The 19,685-nt window shown below is 43.0% G+C and overlaps 1 protein-coding gene across 1 annotated transcript in view; it reads right to left on the reverse strand.

The window, feature by feature from the left end:
- The window catches only part of MED24 (mediator complex subunit 24), a 217,865-nt gene that overhangs the window by 20,448 nt on the left and 177,732 nt on the right, over window positions 1-19,685 (reverse strand). Inside the window, exon 23 of the mRNA XM_082271510.1 lies at window positions 16,764-16,863. Coding sequence (XP_082127636.1) covers window positions 16,764-16,863 — 100 coding nt within the window. The remainder of the gene's footprint in view (window positions 1-16,763; window positions 16,864-19,685) is intronic.

Genomic DNA, 19,685 nt, shown 5'->3' on the forward strand with positions numbered 1-19,685 from the left:
TTATATCTAGACATCTGTTGGGGAATCAAATATATTAGTTGCAAGGAAAAAAAGGCTATTTAGAGAATTGCAAAACTCTCTGGAGCTCTTTCAACACAATATCACTTTCCATTTTCCTTTTTGAAGTCACCTGCAAATCCGGAGGGCTTGTGTCCAGGAAAACTATAGAACAACAAACCCAAAGAGGTCTTGGGAGCTTTTAAACTCACATGTGTAGTCAGATGAAGGAAAACTTCAAACAAGCTCTACAGCACTGGCGAAGCGGCTCCCACACACCAAAGCTTCCCTTGACATGCACCCAAAGGTAGCTCAAAACACAGAAATAGAGAAAGGGACGCCAGACTAAAACCAGATAGAAATCCAAGATCATTTTAATTGTTGGTAAAATTCAAGTCAAATAAAAACAGTCAATGCATTTCAGGGCAATACCACTCTCCCTTTTTGTGTTATATGCTCATATGCATATTTCAACATAATTGTTCCTCATTAAGACTATGTTTTTTCACTTATTTTTGTAGTCCTGGTGAAGGGGGAGTGGTGTTGCCCCTAAAACACTTTTAATGGAATAGGACTCACAGTATCTCACAAAAGTGAGTAGATCCCTCACAATTTTCTAAATATTTTACTATATCTTTTCGTGTGACAACACTGAAGAAATGACACTTTGCTACAATGTAAAGTAGTGAGTGTACAGCTTGTATAAGTGTAAAATTTGCTGTCCCCTCAATATAACTCAACACATAGCCATTAATGTCAAAACTGCTGGCAACAAAAGTGAGTACACCCCTAAATGACAATGTCCAAATTGGGCCCAATTAACCATTTTCCTTCCCCGGTGTCATGTGACTCATTTTGTGTTGCAAGATCTCAGGCGTGAATGGGGAGCAGGTATGTTAAATTTGGTGTTATCGCTCTCACTCTCTCATACTAGTACTAGAAGTTCAACATGGCACCTCATGGCAAAGAACTCCAAGGATCTGAAAAAATGAATTGTTGCTCTACATAAAGATGGCATAGGTTATTAGAAGATTGCCAAGACCCTGAAACGGAGCTGCAGCATGGTGGCCAAGACCATACAGCAGTTTAACAGGACAGGTTCCACTCAGAACAAGCCTTGCCATGGTAAACCAAAGAAGTTGAGTGCACGTGCTCAACATCATATGCATATGTTGTCTTTGGGAAATAGACATATGAGTGCTACTAGCATTGCTGCAGAGGTTGAAGGGGTGGGAGGTCAGCCTGTCAGTGCTCAGACCATACGCTGAACACTGCATCAAATTGGTCTGCATGGCTGTTGTCCCAGAAGGAAGCCACTTCTAAAGATGATCCACAAGAAGGCCCGCAAACAGTTTGCTGAAGACAAGCAGACTAAGGACATACATTACTGGAACCATGTCCTGTGGTCTGATGAGACCAAGATAAACTTATTTGGTTCAGATGGTGTCAAGCATGTGTGACGGCAACCAGGTGAGGAGTACAAAGACAAGTGTGTCTTGCCAACAGTCAAGCATGGTTGGAGTGTCATGATCTGGGGCTGCATGAGTGCTGTCGCCACTGGGGAGCTACAGTTCATTGAGGGAACCATGAATGCCAACATGTACTGTGACATATTAAAGCAGAGCATGATCCCCTCTCTTTGGAGACTGGGCCACTGGGCAGTATTGAAACATGATAACGACCCCAAACACACCTACAAGACAACCACTCCTTTGCTAAAGAAGCTGAGGGTAAAGGTGATGGACTGGCCAAGCATGTCTCCAGACCTAAACCCTATTGAGCATCTGTGGGGCATCCTCAAATGGAAGGCGGAGGAGCGCAAGGTCTCTAACAACCACCAGCTCCGTGATGTCGTCATGGAGGAGTGAAGGAGGACTCCAGTGGCAACGTGTGAAGCTCTGGTGAACTCCATGCCCAAGAGGGTTTAAGGCAGTGCTGGGAAATAATGGTGGCCACACAAAATATTGACACTTTGGGCTCAATTTGGACATTTCCACTTAGGGGGTGTACTCACTTTTGTTCCCAGCAGTTTAGACATTTATGGCTGTGTGTGGAGTTATTTTGAGGGGACAGCAAATTTACACTGTTATACAAGCTGTACACTCACTACTTTACATTATAGCAAAGTGTAATTTCTTCAGTGTTGTCACATGAAAAGATAGAATAAAATATTTACAAAAATGTGAGGGGTGTACTGACTTTTGTGAGATACTGTATCTTGGACTCTTATCTGGTTTTAGTCTTGTGCTGCTTTCTATATTTCTACAGGAACACTATAAGTCATTTTAAAGTACAGTATAACGCAATAGTTTGGATGTGCAAAGTGCAGTAACCTTTAGCAGCTACGGGTAAAAAAAAGTATTTTGAAGGAGAACTCCTAGACTAATAGAAATTGCAGTTTTTTTTTTTTCAAATTTTAACACATTTAGACTTTTACCAATTACCCCTGATTTCCATTTTATATGCCCACAACTTTTTAATGAATCATGCTGAATGACAACACAGCTTACACAGGACAAACAGGGGAAGTTATGATTTTATCCTGAAAGCTGAGTTTTTTTCGGCTCAGTTTGCTCAGAGCAGACATGTTAAGGAGGCGTAGAATTAAAAAAACCGAAGCTACTCAACCAGTTTCAAACTAGAAAAGGAGGCACAAGATAGCAGGGGTAATTCATCAACTTCAACTCAATATCATACCATATCAATCCTTCAATACAATATTCATTGCCCTGCTGGTAAGCAAAAAAGGACTAGTAGACTGCTGCTCCTACATATACAGCGGTGTGTAATTCACACAATCTCTCTAGAGGCAAACTTAAGAGGCTCATTTATGACAGTGAATGTCTATCTGTTCTCAATTATACCCAGTTACTCCATGGCTTGCATTTTACAGCCCATTCATAAAATGCAGTCCATAGTGTGGTGCCTGTGATGTATTACAGCATGGGTGATCAACCTGTGGCCCTCCAGCCATTGCGGAACTTTAAGTCCCACCATTCATCAGCCTTTGGGAGTCGTGCTTGTAACTGTCAACCTTGCAATGCCTCATGGGACTTGCAGTTTCCACAACAGCTGAAGGGCCACAGCTTCAGCACGCATGTCTTACAGAGTTCTCTATGCCTAACGAATAGATTGGAGGAGAGTTGGTCACATTGCCAAATCACATAGCCAGCTGTTCTTTACTCCTCCATCACGACCCCCGTTACCTCCACTTTTCCTCCACTGACAGCCACTGCCTCCTCTCCCTTCTTACTGATCTATCACTGATTCAAACTGCCACCAACACTGAACCCCATTACATTCTATCCCTCACCACTGATCCATCACTGACCGCCCCCCCACTGTCAACTCTCCAGCCTTATTCCATTACTGATCCCTATTACCTCCTCTCCTCCTTCACTGACATCCACTGCCTCCTCTCCCTTCCCAACTATCTGTCACTGATTCCCACTGCCACCTCTCTACTCTTAACTCCTCCATCACGGAACCCCCTGTTACCTTCTTTTCCTTACCACTGGTCCATCACTGACCCTTCACTGTCAACTCTCCACCTTTACTTCTCCTTCACTGACCTCTATTATCTCCTCTCCACTGACATCCACAGCCTCCCCATCCTTCCTACAGTTCCATCACTGCCACCTTTCCACTCATTCATCACTGCCAGGGTTGCCAAGCTTCAGTAAATTTAAGAAGAGTTTGTAAAAATCCATCATTTTTTCAAATGTCCTGTGAATGTAAGCCTGATCACTGCCCCCATTAACTCCTCACCTCCACTGATATCCACTGCATCCTCCCCCTTCCCACTGATCCATCACGGATTCCCACTCCCACCTCTCCCCTCTTACTTTGCCACTAACCCCCCCATTACCCCTTCTCTCCCTTCCCACTGATCCACCACTGCCCCCCCCCGGTCAACTCTCCACCCTATTTCCGTCATCACTGAACCTACCTTCTTCCCTTCTTGACTGACATCTGCTGCCCCCCCCCCCTTCAACTCCCCCCGTCTCCTCCATCGCTGATTGCCATTATATGTTCTCCTCCACTGAGTCCTCTCCCTTCCCACTAATCCATCACTAACCCCCCCCCCCCTACTGCCAACTCTCCAACCATACTCCTCCATCACTGATCCCCATTACCTACTCTACCTTCCCAATTATCCATCATGGACCCCCACACTTTTGCTCCCCCATCACTGACCCCTATTACCTACTCTACCTTCCCAATTATCCATCATGGACCCCCACACTTTTACTCCTCCATCACTGACTCCCATTACCTACTCTACCTTCCCAATTATGCATCATGGACCCCCACACTTTTACTGCACCATCACTGACCCCCATTACCTACTGTACCTTCCCAATTATCCATCATGGACCCCCACACTTTTACTGCTCCATCACTGACCCCCATTACCTACTCTACCTTCCCAATTATTCATCATGGACCCCCACACTTTTACTCCTCCATCACTGACCCCCATTACCTACTCTACCATCCCAATTATCCATCATGGACCCCCACACTTTTACTGCACCATCACTGACCCCCATTACCTACTGTACCTTCCCAATTATCCATCATGGACCCCCACACTTTTACTCCACCATCACTGACCCCCATTACCTACTCTACCTTCCCAATTATCCATCATGGACCCCCACACTTTTACTGCTCCATCACTGACCTCCATTGCCTCTCCCCCCCCTCCCCCTCCACTGAGTCAATTTCCGCCTTTTACACACCTCCTCACAGACTCCCAATGCAGTTTAATAGATTCCCACTTATCAACCCTTCACCTGCTTGACAGGCACACTTCTGCTAATATTAAAATCAGCAAACAGTCACCGTGTATTTAAACTTATCTTTGTTTAAATGTGTTTCCTGAAAAAGATGTGTACACTTTTCACTCAGTTAAAAAGAAAAATGGTATTCGATTAACAATGTTCAAATGTTTGCATAAGACTGGCGTTTCAAAAGCATGCATCTGTGATCTTGATTTTATAAATGAGAAACAGATTTTTTTTTTCTGCTTGGTAATGTTGAGTGCTAGGGAATTCTGTAATTTAAAGTGATGACTCATCGAATACATATCAGGTTTTGTTTTTTATTTTAGATGCATCTGTGTAATTGCTGTACTTTACAGAGCAGGCCTTTTACACAACAAAGGGGCAGGATGGTTCTACCAGATCACATCCTGGCCTATTATAATACTTTAACATGAAGACCCCAAGCCACACAGGAAATTTGCATCACTATGAGATTTCCAAGATTGCAGATATCACTGACAGCTACAATGAGTAGCAGTGATGAATTTTAGTGCCTATGAACAAACTAGATGTATTAAAGGTAGCAACAGAATGACATACAGTATATTTGTAATCAATTTCACCAATGACAGATTATGGAACAAATGGTCACAATCGTCACAAAAAAGGAGAAATGGAACACTAAAGTCTTCTAAGAAAGACTGGTCAAAAGGAAGTTGACAAATAGTTTTTAGAACTCTGCATTTTTTTCTTTTTAAAGGCTGGTACGTTTCTCAAGCCCTAGGTAATAGATGAGCCAGCATTTTCAGCAAGATTACAAAATGACATAGCGTAAATCATTCCATTCATTCCAAAGTCAACTGTTAAAAGGAAATTAAATTTTGAAGTACTTTCAAACTACAATTAGAAAGTCCCTGATATTTATTGAAACTCCTGACAAGATTTTCCATACAACACCAGTGAGCACTTACTACAAAAAGCGACCTGCTGGCCTGCTTAATGCTGGCCACACTAGCAACTGGCAGAGACACTAATTTGATTGCTTGTTATTTATAGCTGTTACATAGTTAGTCAGGTTAAAAAAAAAAAAAAAAAAAAAAAAAAAAAAACACAAGTCATCTAGTTAAACCAAAATAAAAACAAAAAAACCACAACATACACACAAAAAAGAAAACCTCCATATACACTATCCTAAACCCATAGTTGATCCTGAGAAAGGCAAAAAAAACAAAAACCCATTAAAGCATGATCCAATTTAGGCTAGCCTTACATTTTACAATTTTCTTACAATTTTCTGTACAATTTCCTTCAGATTTACCTTCAACTATGCAGTACAAAGGCCTGCCTAATTGGACTCTGAGGACGTCACAGGACGTGACGAAACACGTCAGTTTGGAACGCATAGCGTCATTACGATAGTCAGGTGGAACGCAAGCCGGAAGTGCCGCTCGCCACTCTGCAGAGAGGACGCGCAGCCTGCACCAGCCGAATACTGACCACCACTGTATTTTACCTGTACAATTTTCCTGCTTTTAAAACCCACTATTGTGGGTAATAAACTAATCTGCTGATACTGCACCATCTGGAGTTTCTTTTTCTTTTGCAATTGGCCCATATTACCTTAGGAGCTCCTTGCTGGAAAGTGAACTCCCGCATGCATGCGCGGGAGTGACGTCAATGCCTGGTTCCGACGAACTCAGAAGAGCCGCTGAGGGAACATGTCGGCACCCTCAGCGGTGTCCGGGCGACCGTGTGGGGGCTTCGTTCTAAGGTGTTTCATAATTTGCTAGTATGCGATGCATACTAGCACATTATGCCATTGTCCTGCAGGTTTTTTTTTGTTTTTACACAGGGAATACAACCGCTTTAAGGTAAAAATGTATCTAGCCTTTAGAAACAGCAGGCTGGAAGCTTTACTGGGGGAAAAAAAAAAAGAAACCCTAAACCTGCAAATGCTGCCACCTTCAGGCTGCAGTGCCATACAGTCCAGAAAGAATTCACAGTCCTTCACTTATTCCACATTTTGTTATGTTACAGCCTTATTCCAAAAATTGATTAAATTAAATTACTTTCCTTCTAATTCTACAAACCATACCCCATAATGACGTGAAAGACGTCCGAAAAAAATCCCATGTACATAAGTATTCACAAAAGTCTACCCACCTAACTACACCAGTGGCAGATATACTTCTATTGTGCTCTGACTGTGAGCATGTAACAATTTGGAAATTGTGGTAAGCAAGTAGCGGAAGCATAATGCATCAACAGAGGCAGGACGGAGGAAGCAGGCCCCGGGCTGGTGGTGAGCGGAGAGCGGCACTTCAGGCCTGTCCTGTCAGAATATCTATTTGAAAATGTTACTGAAGAGCACATTTATTGAGATCTGACATCCAATCACCGGCCATCCAGTCTGCAAAGAATATCATGCACACTGACAACATATAACAAGACCAGCATACAAAAGGTACACTTTTGGCATATTATTCACACTGTCATTACGCTGTGGCATACGTTTTGTTTGATTTGATTCACTTTGTGATGAACAGGAGCAACAGTCTTTTTTGCATTTAAATGTATACACATAAAGCGCGGGGGGTGACGTTTGCTAATTTTTATATAAGTATTCACAGCCTTTGCTTAATACTTTGTTGAAGCACCTTTGGCGCCAATTACAGCTTCAAGTCTTTTTAAATATGACGCTACAAGCTTGGCACACCTATTGATTGGTAGTTTCTCCCATTCTTCTTTGCAAGACCTCTCAAGCTCCATCAGGTTGGATGAGAAGCATCGGTGCACAGCCATTTTCAGATCTCTCCAGAGATGTTCAATTGGGTTCAATTCTGGGTTCTGGTTGGGCCACTCAAGGACATTCACAGAGTTGTCCCCTAGCCACTGATTTGTTATCTTGGCTGTGTGGCAAGGGTTGCTGTCCTGTTGGAAGGTGAACCTTCACTCCAGTCTGAGGTCCAGAGCGCTCTGGAGCAGGTTTTCATAAAGGAGGTCTCTGTACATTATCAATTCAATCTTTCCCTCAATCCAGACTAGTCTCCCAGTTCCTGCAGCTGAAAAACACCCCAACAGCATGATGCTTCCACCACCACCATGCTTCACTATAGGGATGGTATTGGCTGGGTGGTGAGCGGTGGCGGATTTCCTCCAGACAGGACGCTTGCCATTCAGGCCAAAGAGTTCAATCCTTGGTTCATCAGACCAGAGAATTTTGTTTCTCATGGTCTGAGAGTCCTTCAGGCGGCATTTGGCAAACTTCAGGGGGAAAAATAAAATGATCAGCGCACGTTAGTTTCCTTCTCGAATTGACTAAATCCAATGTCCCGTGTGAAAACAAAGTATATAGAAACTCTATTCCCATGAACATAATAAGAAATGGGTAACAATTATATAAAAAATGAGAAATCCTAATGCATGCTAATTTTTGCACAGCACTTTTTGGCATTCAGCACTTTTGTGAAGGATTTCTCATTTTTTATATATTTTTTACACAATTATTATTCTGTTCATGGGAATATAGTTTCTATATATTTTGTTTTCACACGGAACATTGGATTTAGTCAATTAGAGAAGGAAACTAGAGTGGGCTAATCATTTTATTTTTCTATCTTTATGTAGGACACCTGCAGTAGATTAGCAGCAGTTTGCTCTGTTTTTCCTGTCTGTCACTGATTGCTTGGGTGCCTGATCTCTCTCTTTTTTAAACTTCAGGGGGGTTGTCACGTGCCTTTTACTAAGGAGCAGCTTCTGCCTGGTCACTCTACCATACAGGCCTGATTGGTGGAAGACTGCAAAGACGGTTGTTCTTCTGGAAGGTTCTCCTCTCTCCATAAAGAAAAGCTGAAGCTCTGTCAGAGTGACCATGGGGTTCTTGGTCACCTGCCTGACTAAGGCCCTTCTCCCTCGATTGCTCAGTTAGGCCGGGCGGCCCACTTTAGGGAAAGTCTTGAGGTTTCCAAACTTCTTCCATTTACAGATGACAGAGGTCCCTGTGCTCAATGGGACGTTCAATGCTGCAGACATTTTTCTGTACCCCTCCCCAGATCTGTGCCTTGATACAATCCTGTCTTGGAGGTCTACAGACAATTCCTTGGACTTCATGGCTTGGTTTGTGCTCACAAATGCACTGTTAAAGTGGTTGTAACATTAGAAGGTATTTAATCTTTATGCATTCTATGCAATAAGATAACAAGCCTTCTGTGTGCAGTCGCCCCCATTAGCCCTCCTAATACTTATCTGAGCCCATCTCTATACAGCGATGTTGCAGGAGTGACTCAGCTGTCCGAGATCTCCCTCCTGATTGGCTAAGACGGCAGCGGAGTGCCATTGGCTCCCTCTGTTGTCAATCAAATTTAGTGAGCCAATCAGGTGAGAGAGGGGGCAGGCCGTGGCTCAGTGTCTGAATAGACACAGGGAGCTGCACACCTTGGGTCCCCTTATAGCAAGCTGCTTGCTATGGCACTCATCAGGAGGGAGGGGCTAGGAAAGCTGAAGAGGGACCCAAGAAGAGAAGGATCCAGGCCATTCTTTGCAAAACCACTGCACAGAGCAGGTAAGTATAAAATGTTTGTTATTTTTAAACAAAAAAAAAAAAGACTTTAGAATTACTTTAACTAACCAAATCATGTCCAATCAACTGAATTTATCACAGGTGGACTCCAATCAAGTTGTAGAAACATCAAGGATGATCAGTGGAAGTAGGATGTACCTGAGCTCAATTTTGAGTGTCATGGCAAAGGCTGTGATAAGTTACAGTATGTACGTGTGATTTTTTTTTTTTTTTTATAAATTTGCAAAGATTTCAAACAAACTTATTTCACATTGTCATTATGGGGTTTTAATTGTGGAATTTTGAGGAAAATAATTTAATCCATTTTCAAAATAAGGCTTTAACATAACAAAATGTGGAAAAAGTGAAGCGCTGTGAATACTTTCCAGATGCAAAACATATGTAAATAAATATACAGTACATAAGCAGAGTTTTTATTACACTGTGCATCAACGTCCCTAAAAAGTATTGAGGTATGGGACCTTCCTCCATACCTCCATACCCGAACAATCTCAATTTATATCTCATCAGACAGGCCCTTGCATTGCATAGCGTCTGAAAGATCTAAAGGAAATTATATAATCACACACAGTGTGATCTATTTCAGGTCAAACTTTCTTATAGCCAGCATTCTGAGAACAGAATCCTTGATCATGAATGACCATGTGGCAAATATTCCCAATTGAAGAGTTTTTATCATTGTTCATGGCTAAATATATAGGACTGCCAGAACAGACTATTAAAACAGTGTTAAAGGAAAACTTTTTTTTGGATAGATTTTAGATCGACTTTGAAATTATAAACCCGGTCAGGTTTTTAATGATTAGGATATTTCCCTCACTTTTTGTCTCCAAGACCGTATTGAGCCAGCACAATAAATGTTTACTTCAGCTTTCACAATGGCTTACCTTGTACAATTCTTTTACATTTTACCAATGGACCTATAGATTCTGGAATAATTTTGTCATTACCTATCATGGCAAAGCGATACCAAGTGATTCCTTTTGGTGTTATGGTCTTCTAAAACTCATTTTAATTTCAAAGTATTTTAATGGCAAAAAAAAAAAAAAAAAAAAAAGACCTTTTTTTTTTTTTTTTATAAAACTAGCATTACTGATAATTTTATTAGCATCTTTTTCTTTGTTATCCTAGGTTAATTGAAATTAGGGTATTTTAAAAAAACGCTTTTTTAACCGCTAATCCTACTTAAAGCAGAGTTCCACTCTTTCTTACACCCACGGCCCCACTGGTAGCTGATACCTGTGCCTGTATTTTTGGTTATTGTTTTTTTTTTTTTTGTTTAGTTACATTTTTTTTTTTATTGAACATTCCCTCCACTTCTGGCCCTAGTCACGGCCATGATACAAGTCATATCTGGACACCCATTGACTCCTAGGATATCAGTGTCCTCAATCCCAGGAGTCAATGGGCATCCTCTGCTACTGCCACCGCAGTATTTTTGGCAATCAACACCGTGTCATGACTGTGATCAATGATCACACTTTCGATTGTACTAGCAGAGAAAATCCTGGCTGTGCTTTTCTTAAAAAAAAAAAAAAATTGACAAGCAGACTGGAATTTCGCTTTAAAACAAAATCATAAGTAAATAAAAAAAAAAAAAAGAAGAACATTTCTGTATGAATGTTTAATATATAAAAGAAAAAACTGTCAAGCAGAAAAAGTGCTAATTAGTGTTAGTGAGGTTAACAAGGGTTTAATCAAGAGTTATATAGGAAAGACCTTTATTTAAAAAAAAACAAAAATTGACTTTTAGGGTGGCTAAAGCAAAATACAACATAACCTTTTTTTTTTTTTAAACTATTAGGCCCCTTTCACACTTGTGCGACTTGGGACTGCAAACTCGCATGAAAAGTCGTACCCCATGATTTCCAATTAGTGTATTATTCATATCTGTGCGACTTCAAAGTAGTCCCTGCACTACTTTGGTCCGACTTTGATGTGACTCGAAGTCCATAGACCTCAAGATTACACATACATCAAAGTCGTGCTGCAAAGTTGCGTGACTTTTAGGTCGTACAAGTGTAAAAGGGGCCTTAGTCATTACAGTAGCATTACTAAACAGTGATCATTAAGAGAAGGTTAGTGACTGGGATCTCAGCTGTCAGCAGTGGGACCTGACCGGTACACCTGGCGTGCACCCAGTGGCACAAAAACTTGAACACTAGGTCATCCCTATTGATTAAAGGATAGGATAAGTTCACTTTTGGAATATGTTCAGTTTTTAGGATGGAACATGTAACATGTTCCAGCATCACCAGCTCTTAACCCCCCCCACCCCTCTTCTCTGTGATCGTGGGTCAGTTATCTTTTCCTCGTATCCGCTGTCAAAATGTAAAAACAGCAAGGCCATGCGGGGCTGCGTCATTCATTCCCAGTTTTCTGTGAATGAACGCCTACAAGTACTGTCAGCCATTGCAGCTGACGGCTTGTAGTTTGTCAATAAGTTGCGAGGGTGCTGTTAAGCTGCTCAGTTCATTGATTCTTCCTGCTTTCAGGTAAACGTCAGCTATGCTGAGAGTATACAGGAGCTGAACATTGTACCCTCAATCTGGTGATTGCGGGTGCAATGCTTTGAAGGCTCCTTTAAAATATTTTTCATAAATGCACATTTTTTTTTAAACTTCAAAAAAACAGTGCATTTATTATTTTTATTTTTTTTTAAATTTCAATATTTTTTATTAATTTTTAAGAAAAGATCACAATTGTACAAAGGTACAATCAGTCCATGACCATGGAAAAGAATAACAAAATAAACTATTCAAAACAGTTGGCACGGAAGTTAAAATAGTTACAGTAGCATAAACATCAGCAAAAAGTGTTGCGCCCCCCCCCCCCAAGAGAACTAAATCTGTGTTGGCTGGCCCAGGCCCCGCCACTCCCCCCATGGGAACTTACTGCACCCCCCAGGGGGAGAGCGGCCCCCGACCCCCAATCTATGACACCATGACTAGCTGGGGAGGTGTCCACCATCTAATTCCACAGAGATACCACCTGTTCACCTGGCAGAGGTGGAGGCCACGGTAAATAAAAATGGATTTTTGTAAAATCTTACCATAAAATCCTTTTCTCTTAAGCTCATTGACAGACGCAGTCCTCTTTGATTAATATCAAATTGGGTTATACTGCCCTCTACAGGAGTAGGACACTAGGCAGAAGAAAACGTTCTGGCCACACCTTAGGGGCAGTCCCAGAGGGTATATCCTCTCTCTCTCTGCTACAGGATGTCAGTTATGTCACAAAGCAGTGTCAGAGAATTTAACCCAACCCAACTCAAAATAGAGGGGCAGGAACAGCGTCTGTCAATGAGCTTAAGAGAAAAGGATTTTACGGTAAGATTTTACAAAAATCCATTTTTCTCTGTCGCTCATTGACAGACGCAGTCCTCTTTGATTAATATCAAATTGGGACGTCCCAAAGCAGTGCCACAAATGAGGGGTGGGATAACGGAAACCAAAATCCAATCTAGAAGGCCCAACCGGTGCCGACTAGAAGTCTTAAAGGCTCATCAGACAAAAGGATGAGACTCAACTGAAAACCCAACAGAAAAAAACCCTCGAGGTAGACCAATGGTCTCCTCAAATTGCGGCCTGCAGAACCTTGCGGCCAAAAGAGGCATCCGCCGATGCCAACACATCAACTTTATAAAATCTTGTAAAGGTATGAACCGACGACCAGGTAGCCGCCTTGCAAACCTGGACCACTGACGCCTGATGGCGGAAGGCCCAGGAAGCACTAAGCGCCCGAGTGGAGTGCGCCTTAACAGGGAACGGAGGATTCCGACCCTTAATAGAATAAGCCTGTACCACCGTCTGTCTGATCCATCTGGAGATAGTCGCGGCAGATGCAGGCAACCCCTTTTTGGGGCCATCCGTGATCACAAAAAGTGAATCAGTTTTACGAAAACGAGTCCGTAGTTTTCAGGTATACCCTGATTGCCCGGACCACATCCAAGGAATGTAACGCAAACTCCCGAGGATGACTGGGCTTAGGACACAGGGAAGGTAGCACAATATCTTCATTCAGATGAAACTCTGAAACCACTTTAGGAAGGAAGGATGGATTCGGACGAAGAACCACCTTATCCCTATGAACCACCAGATATGGGGGAATGACAGGATAATGTGGCCAGTTCTGACACCCTGCGTGCAGAAGTGATGGCCACCAAGAAGGCCACCTTCTGGGATAACGTAAGCAAGGGAATCTCCCTAATATTTTCAAAGGGAGGTTTCTGAAGAACCGACAACACCAAATTAAGATCCCAGGGCGGTAAGGGCGCGCGCACTGGCAGAGCCAGGTGCCGCACCCCCTGGATGAAATTCCGCACCAAGAAATGAGTAGCCAAAGGTTTCTGAAAGAAGATTGCTAACGCTGAAACCTGACCCTTGACAGTACTCAAGGCCAGCTTCTGCTCAACCCCCTGTTGCAGAAAAGCCAAGATTCGGGTCACCGAATAGGCACGTGGAGGAAATCCAAGGGATTCACACCACGCAATATAAGACTTCCATGTGCGATGATAGACTTTTCTGGAAGCCGCTTTCCTTGCTTTAATTAGAGTAGGAATAACTGAAGTTGACAATCCCTTGTCCTTCAGCACCTGGGTCTCAATAGCCAGGCCGTTAAAGCCAGCGATTGTAAAGCAGGATGGAAGATCGGTCCCTGAGACAGCAGATCCTCCCTGAGAGGAAGTCTCCAAGGAGCGTCCGCGACCAGCCTGACCAAGTCGGCGTCCAAATCACACTCAAGAGGGAGATTTGTGACACATGCTATAGGATAGAGGGGGGACCCAGGATCAAGAGGGTCCGACCATCCACAGAGGGGCACGTGTCTATTCCCAAAACCCGACAGGGGAGAGGGGGAACATACTACTCACCATACCGGAACCGGCGGGCACCCCCTCCTAACAGAACCCCTCTCCACCGAGGTGGGGGGGCTGTCGACCAATACGGACGCCGCGACTTAGTTTCCAACTGGTCGTCGGCGTCCCGGCGAGACGTTTAACTCGCAGGGCCAGTCCCCGTCCAGTGGGACTATGTCGCGGCCGACCCAGCGCGGAGCTAGGGCCTGCACGCGCTCGTAGGCTGACTGGGGTGACCACTGGATCTTAACCTCCAGCCCGTCGCCCAGCTTCAGCATAATTGTTTAAATGTGTCGCGGCCGATCCAGCGCGGAGCTGGAATCTGCACACGCTTGTAGGCCGGCTGGGGTGACCACTGGACCTCAAAATCCAGCCCGTCGCCCAGATCCGGCATAATTGCTTGAAGATCTCACAGGAACAACTGGAGAAAAAAGCTGCCTAAAAAAAAAAAAAAATTATCTAAAAAAATCTTGCCAGGACCAAAGATCCCAGCAAGGAACTTAGGTCCTTACTCCTAACTAGACAGAAAAAAACTGACATCCTGTAGAGAGAGAGAGGATATACCCTCTGGGACTGCCCCTAAGGTGTGGCCAGAACGTTTTCTTCTGCCTAGTGTCCTACTCCTGTAGAGGGCAGTATAACCCAATTTGATATTAATCAAAGAGGACTGCGTCTGTCAATGAGCTTAAGAGAAAAACTGAGGACCAACCGTGGTCCGTTTACATCCATGTCATTATATCGAACAGTTCAAATATAAGAAAGGAAAAAGAGAGAAGGAGATAGAGAGAAAAGGGAGAGAAAAGAAGAGGATGAAAGACGGGGGGAAGAACAGTAGGAAGTAGGTAGTAGAAAAGAAGTAGTAGCGGTAAGAAAGCATCGGTGTCCAGGTTCATGACCCCTGGGGGTTGGGGTTTACACACAGGTTATGCGGTCTCGGGAGGTGAAGGGTCCTCCTCAACTTAAGGAAGGCCGGCTAGGTATCATACCCAAGGGTCCCATATTTTCTCAAAGAGGTGCATTTTATCTTGGAGCATTGCCACCATCCTCTCATTAATCATAATTATTATTTTTTTTTTTTAAAGGTGAACCTATCCTTTAAAATAAATATAGTGACTTTACTACCACTTAAAACTATAGGTAAGCCTATGGGTACAGTAAATATCTCCTAAAACATGCACCGTTTAGGAGAAATTTACTTTAGGAACGGCATACCCGTACTGTTCCTTCAGGGCTCAGAGCCGCTGCCGTGATGCCATTGTGGCAGTCGAAGCCCACAACACCCTGGCAGGAAGACCGGGTGAAGATGGAAACAAAGTGACCCGTGACAGAGCGCCAACCGGGGGCCCATATTGGTTTTCTTCTTTTTTGTGGTTTACTACTGCTTTAACTGAAGTCCAGCAGATTTTATGTAGCGTGCTTCAAGTGTTTGAACATCAAATTTCACATTCTTGCATAAGCCTATTTGTCACCAGTTCTTCCTAACTGTACTGATGATCACACGTGCATTTGATTCAAGCCTTCTTCTCTTTCTTCACATGGATGTAAAGAGGAAAATGAGTAAGCAGTAGTCAGAAAAACTAAACTCTATACAAACTACTGTGCCTGGATAAAGAGCAGCATCGTGATTTACGGTTTCATGCTTGGCGGCCCTTCCTGGTTAGGATGCCAAAGAAAGCAAGCATAACATTTTCCAGGGGGAATTCTCTGCATGCTGGAGCTGGGTGTGCCAAGCTCTATCAACAGGATATTGTGCAAAATATCATCACTAAATTACAGGTAAAAGGATTAAAATAGCACTTACCACTCCCTATGCCAACATAATAGATTATGAATGGTGTTTACATGATTCCCTTTTAATAATGAAGACAGACTTACTCAAACTATAGCTACAGCCAAAAATGTTTTTGGATAGAATGAGGAAGTGTTGGAAGCCATGCCAGGATTTTATTGCTGTGTGTATCCCGCAGGGCAGATTCATTTGTGGATGAGCTTAGCATAGGTTAATTTCAACTGCTGTAATGTTGAATTGTGCAGATCAGCCAAAGAATTCTACGCCTGTGTGAATGAGCTGCAGTCAGTTTTGGGTGGTGGTGGTGCCTTGCAATTTTCAAGTGCAGAGAACTGTTTACTTTTATTAAACCTTTCCCAAAAATATTAATGTGACACTTAATTTCTCTGCACCAACGAAATGGAGCTGCGGTGCAGGTTGGTAAACAGCAGCTATTGTAGATCTCTGGACTGCACTGCAGCTCACTCGAAGGCTGCGTTAAAGGCCTCATTCACACAGGTGTAGTATTCTATGGCTGATCTGCAAAAATCAACTACAGCAGTTGAAATTAACCTATGTTAAGCTCATACACAAATCTAGGCACCGCCAAGACTATCCTATTTCAGCTGGCTTTTTTTTGTGCATAGGGCACAAAATCAGAGTATTATATAGTTACATAATAGTTGAGGTTGAATAAAGACATGAGTCCATCCAGTTCAACCTGTGCCACTTTACACAATTTGATTATTCAAGCTTCAGTATAAATGAGACCCTAAGCATTTACACGGTTCTTACCAGGGTTTGCTGGTACCACTGGTTCCTCATCAGTGGAGCTCAGAAGTCGCATCAGTTTGGATTGCTGGGTGTCATCCAGAGGAAACAGACTACTGTAGTCCTACAAACAAATAAATGCATATAAGAGAAGAACAGGCCTTACAGTTCAAGGGTACTGAATTTTGATTACCACGAAGGATACTATATTTTTTTCCATTTTTTTGGGTGTTTACTCTAATCTCCTCCAACAATTCCAAACACCCCAATAGACTTACTAGCTTTCACCAAAAATAGCCCTGTTTCGTGTGTTTGTGACAAAGTGCCAGGAGTCCCACAAGAGTTGAAAGCGTAAACCTTGAATCTATTTTTCATAAGGTTTAGCATCACACTTCTGCAATACAGTTTTCTTAAGCAAATCAAATGTTGTGGATCTCTAGACTAGTTTCTAACCTGGAGATTCTGCCAGTAACATCAATTCCTGTTGCAGGTGAACACTAAGCCAGCTGCCTTACAATTAGCAGCAGTGTTGTTGGCTTGTCTTGTGTGCTCTTTTAACCACTTAAGCCCCGGAAGATTTTACCCCCTTCCTGAAAAGGGGCCTATTTTGCGATTCAGCACTGCGTGGGTTTAACGGACAATTGCGCGGTCGTGCGACGCTGTACCTAAACGAAATTGATGTCCCTTTTTTCCCCACAAACAGAGCTTTCTTTTGGTGGTATTTGATCACCTGTGCGATTTTTTGATCATGCGCTGTAATCAAAAAAAGAGCGTCAATTTTGCAAAAATAACAATATTTTTCACATTTTTTTTATATGAAATTCCCCCCCCAAAAAAATGTAAAAATCAAAATTTTTTAACATTTTCAGCCAATTTGTTTTATGCTACATATGTTTGGTAAAAAAAAAAAAAAATCGTGTATTTTGATTGGTTTGCGCAAAAGTTATCGCGTTTACTAAGGGAAAGATTTTTGTTGTTTTTTTTTTTTAACGAGTAATGGCGGCGATCTGCGATTTTTTTTGCGGTACTGCGACATTGCGGCGGACAGATTGGGGTTACCAGTGACATTACTGCAGTAATTAGTGCTATACATATGCACTGTTACTGTAAAAATGACACTGGCAGTGAAGGGGTTAACTGTATTGGAGAGGGAGGGGTTAAGTGTGTCCTAGGGGTGTGCTTCTAACTGTGATTGGACATGGCTACTGATGTAAGAACAGAGATCAACGGTCCTACATAGTAGAACCGTCTGATCTCCATTCTTACACAGGGAAGAATGACAGGCGGCTTTGTTTACATCAGCCGCCTGCCTTTCTTCCGTTGTCACGGATGATCGCGAGTGCCCGGCGGACATCGGGTCCGCCGGGCGCACACGCGGGGGGGAGGGGTCTGTGATTGCGCGGGAGCGCGCCTCCTAGAAGCCTCACAGGCTAGCGACGTAGACCTACGTCGCTCTGCCTGTGAGGGGCTGACCGCCGTAGTAAATAGTCGTGCGGCGGTCGGCAAGTGGTTAATTGGTAAACTAAGCTTCTCAACTGGTAGGCCTCAAAGGTAGCCTAAAAGTCAACTGAAGTAGCACACATGGAAGGCTGACAACGCTGCTGCTATCTGCAAGGCAGTCTGCCTTAGATTTGATAAATTCCCACCCCTTTCCCCCTGTGTATATATATATATTAACTACTTGTGCATTTGACTTTTATACAAGCACTCTAGTGAGTGCATTTTATCCAGATGCTGCTGATGAATATATTTATATTTAAAGAGTGTATATATTTATATAAATAGACAATGCTCAGCATAAATGAGTACACCCCAACAAATTTGTCGGAAAACCTTTACTTTCCTTTCAGAATCAACATTTTCTATGGAACACTAAACTACAAAATACTCCCACAAATGCAGCCCATTGATTGCAACCAAGATTTGTTAAATTGTACACACAAAAAAAAAAAAAACTGGATTTTTGGATTCATTGACGGACACAGCGCTCCATAAATCAGAACTAGTGGGTTATATTGCCTCCTCCAGGAGTAGGACTAGGAAGAACAAACAACACCTGGCTACACCCATGGGCCATCCTCAGCTGGTATATAACCCCCCTCTCTGCTCTAGGTAATGAGTTTAGCAGCAACTAGTATTAGAAGTATCAGAACTCCATAGAGGGGTGGGTGCTGTGTCCATCAAACTCAGAGAAATGGATTTTACAATAAGTACAAAAATCCCATTTTCTCTTTTGTTCATCAACGGACACAGTGCTCCATATATCATAGCTAGTGGGACGTCCAAAAAGCAGTGCCAAAAAGAAAATGAGGGGAAAATAATTCAAGGCTAACCATAAGAGCCCTTAACCAGGACACAGGAGCCTTAACCGGGTGGTCACAGGAGCCCCGTCTGAAAAATAAAAAAGTTTAAAGAAAAAAGCACCCCTCAAGAGGGAACAGCCCCTCGTAAACATCATCCTGCGGCCAAAAGAAGCATCTGCCAAAGTATCTATCTTAAAGAATTTTGTAAAAGGTATGCACTGACAACCAGGTGGCGGCCTTGCAAACTTGCGATATTGAAACCTGATGACGGAAGGCCCAAGAAGCACTCAGCGCCCGGGTAGAATGCGCCGTGACAGGGAAAGGTGGAACCTGACCTTTAATGGAATAGGCCTAAGTCACTGTCTGTCTGATCCATCTGGAGATGGTAGCCGAAGAAGCGGCTAGCCCTTTTCTTGGTCCGTCAGTAACCACAAAAAGTTAGTCTGACCTCCGAAAAGACTCAGTAGCTGGCAGATACACCCGAATCGGCACGAACCACATCCAAGGTATGAAAGGCAACACAATGTCCCCATTCAAAAGGAAGTCAGAGACAACTTTGGGCAAGAACAACGGACAGAAACGAAGAACCACTTTATCACTATGGACCACTAAATAGGGACTGCGACAGGATAATGCCGCCAAT

The sequence above is a fragment of the Pelophylax lessonae genome (genome assembly GCF_965119305.1).
Source record: "Pelophylax lessonae genome assembly, chromosome: 11".
NCBI lineage: Eukaryota > Metazoa > Chordata > Amphibia > Anura > Ranidae > Pelophylax > Pelophylax lessonae.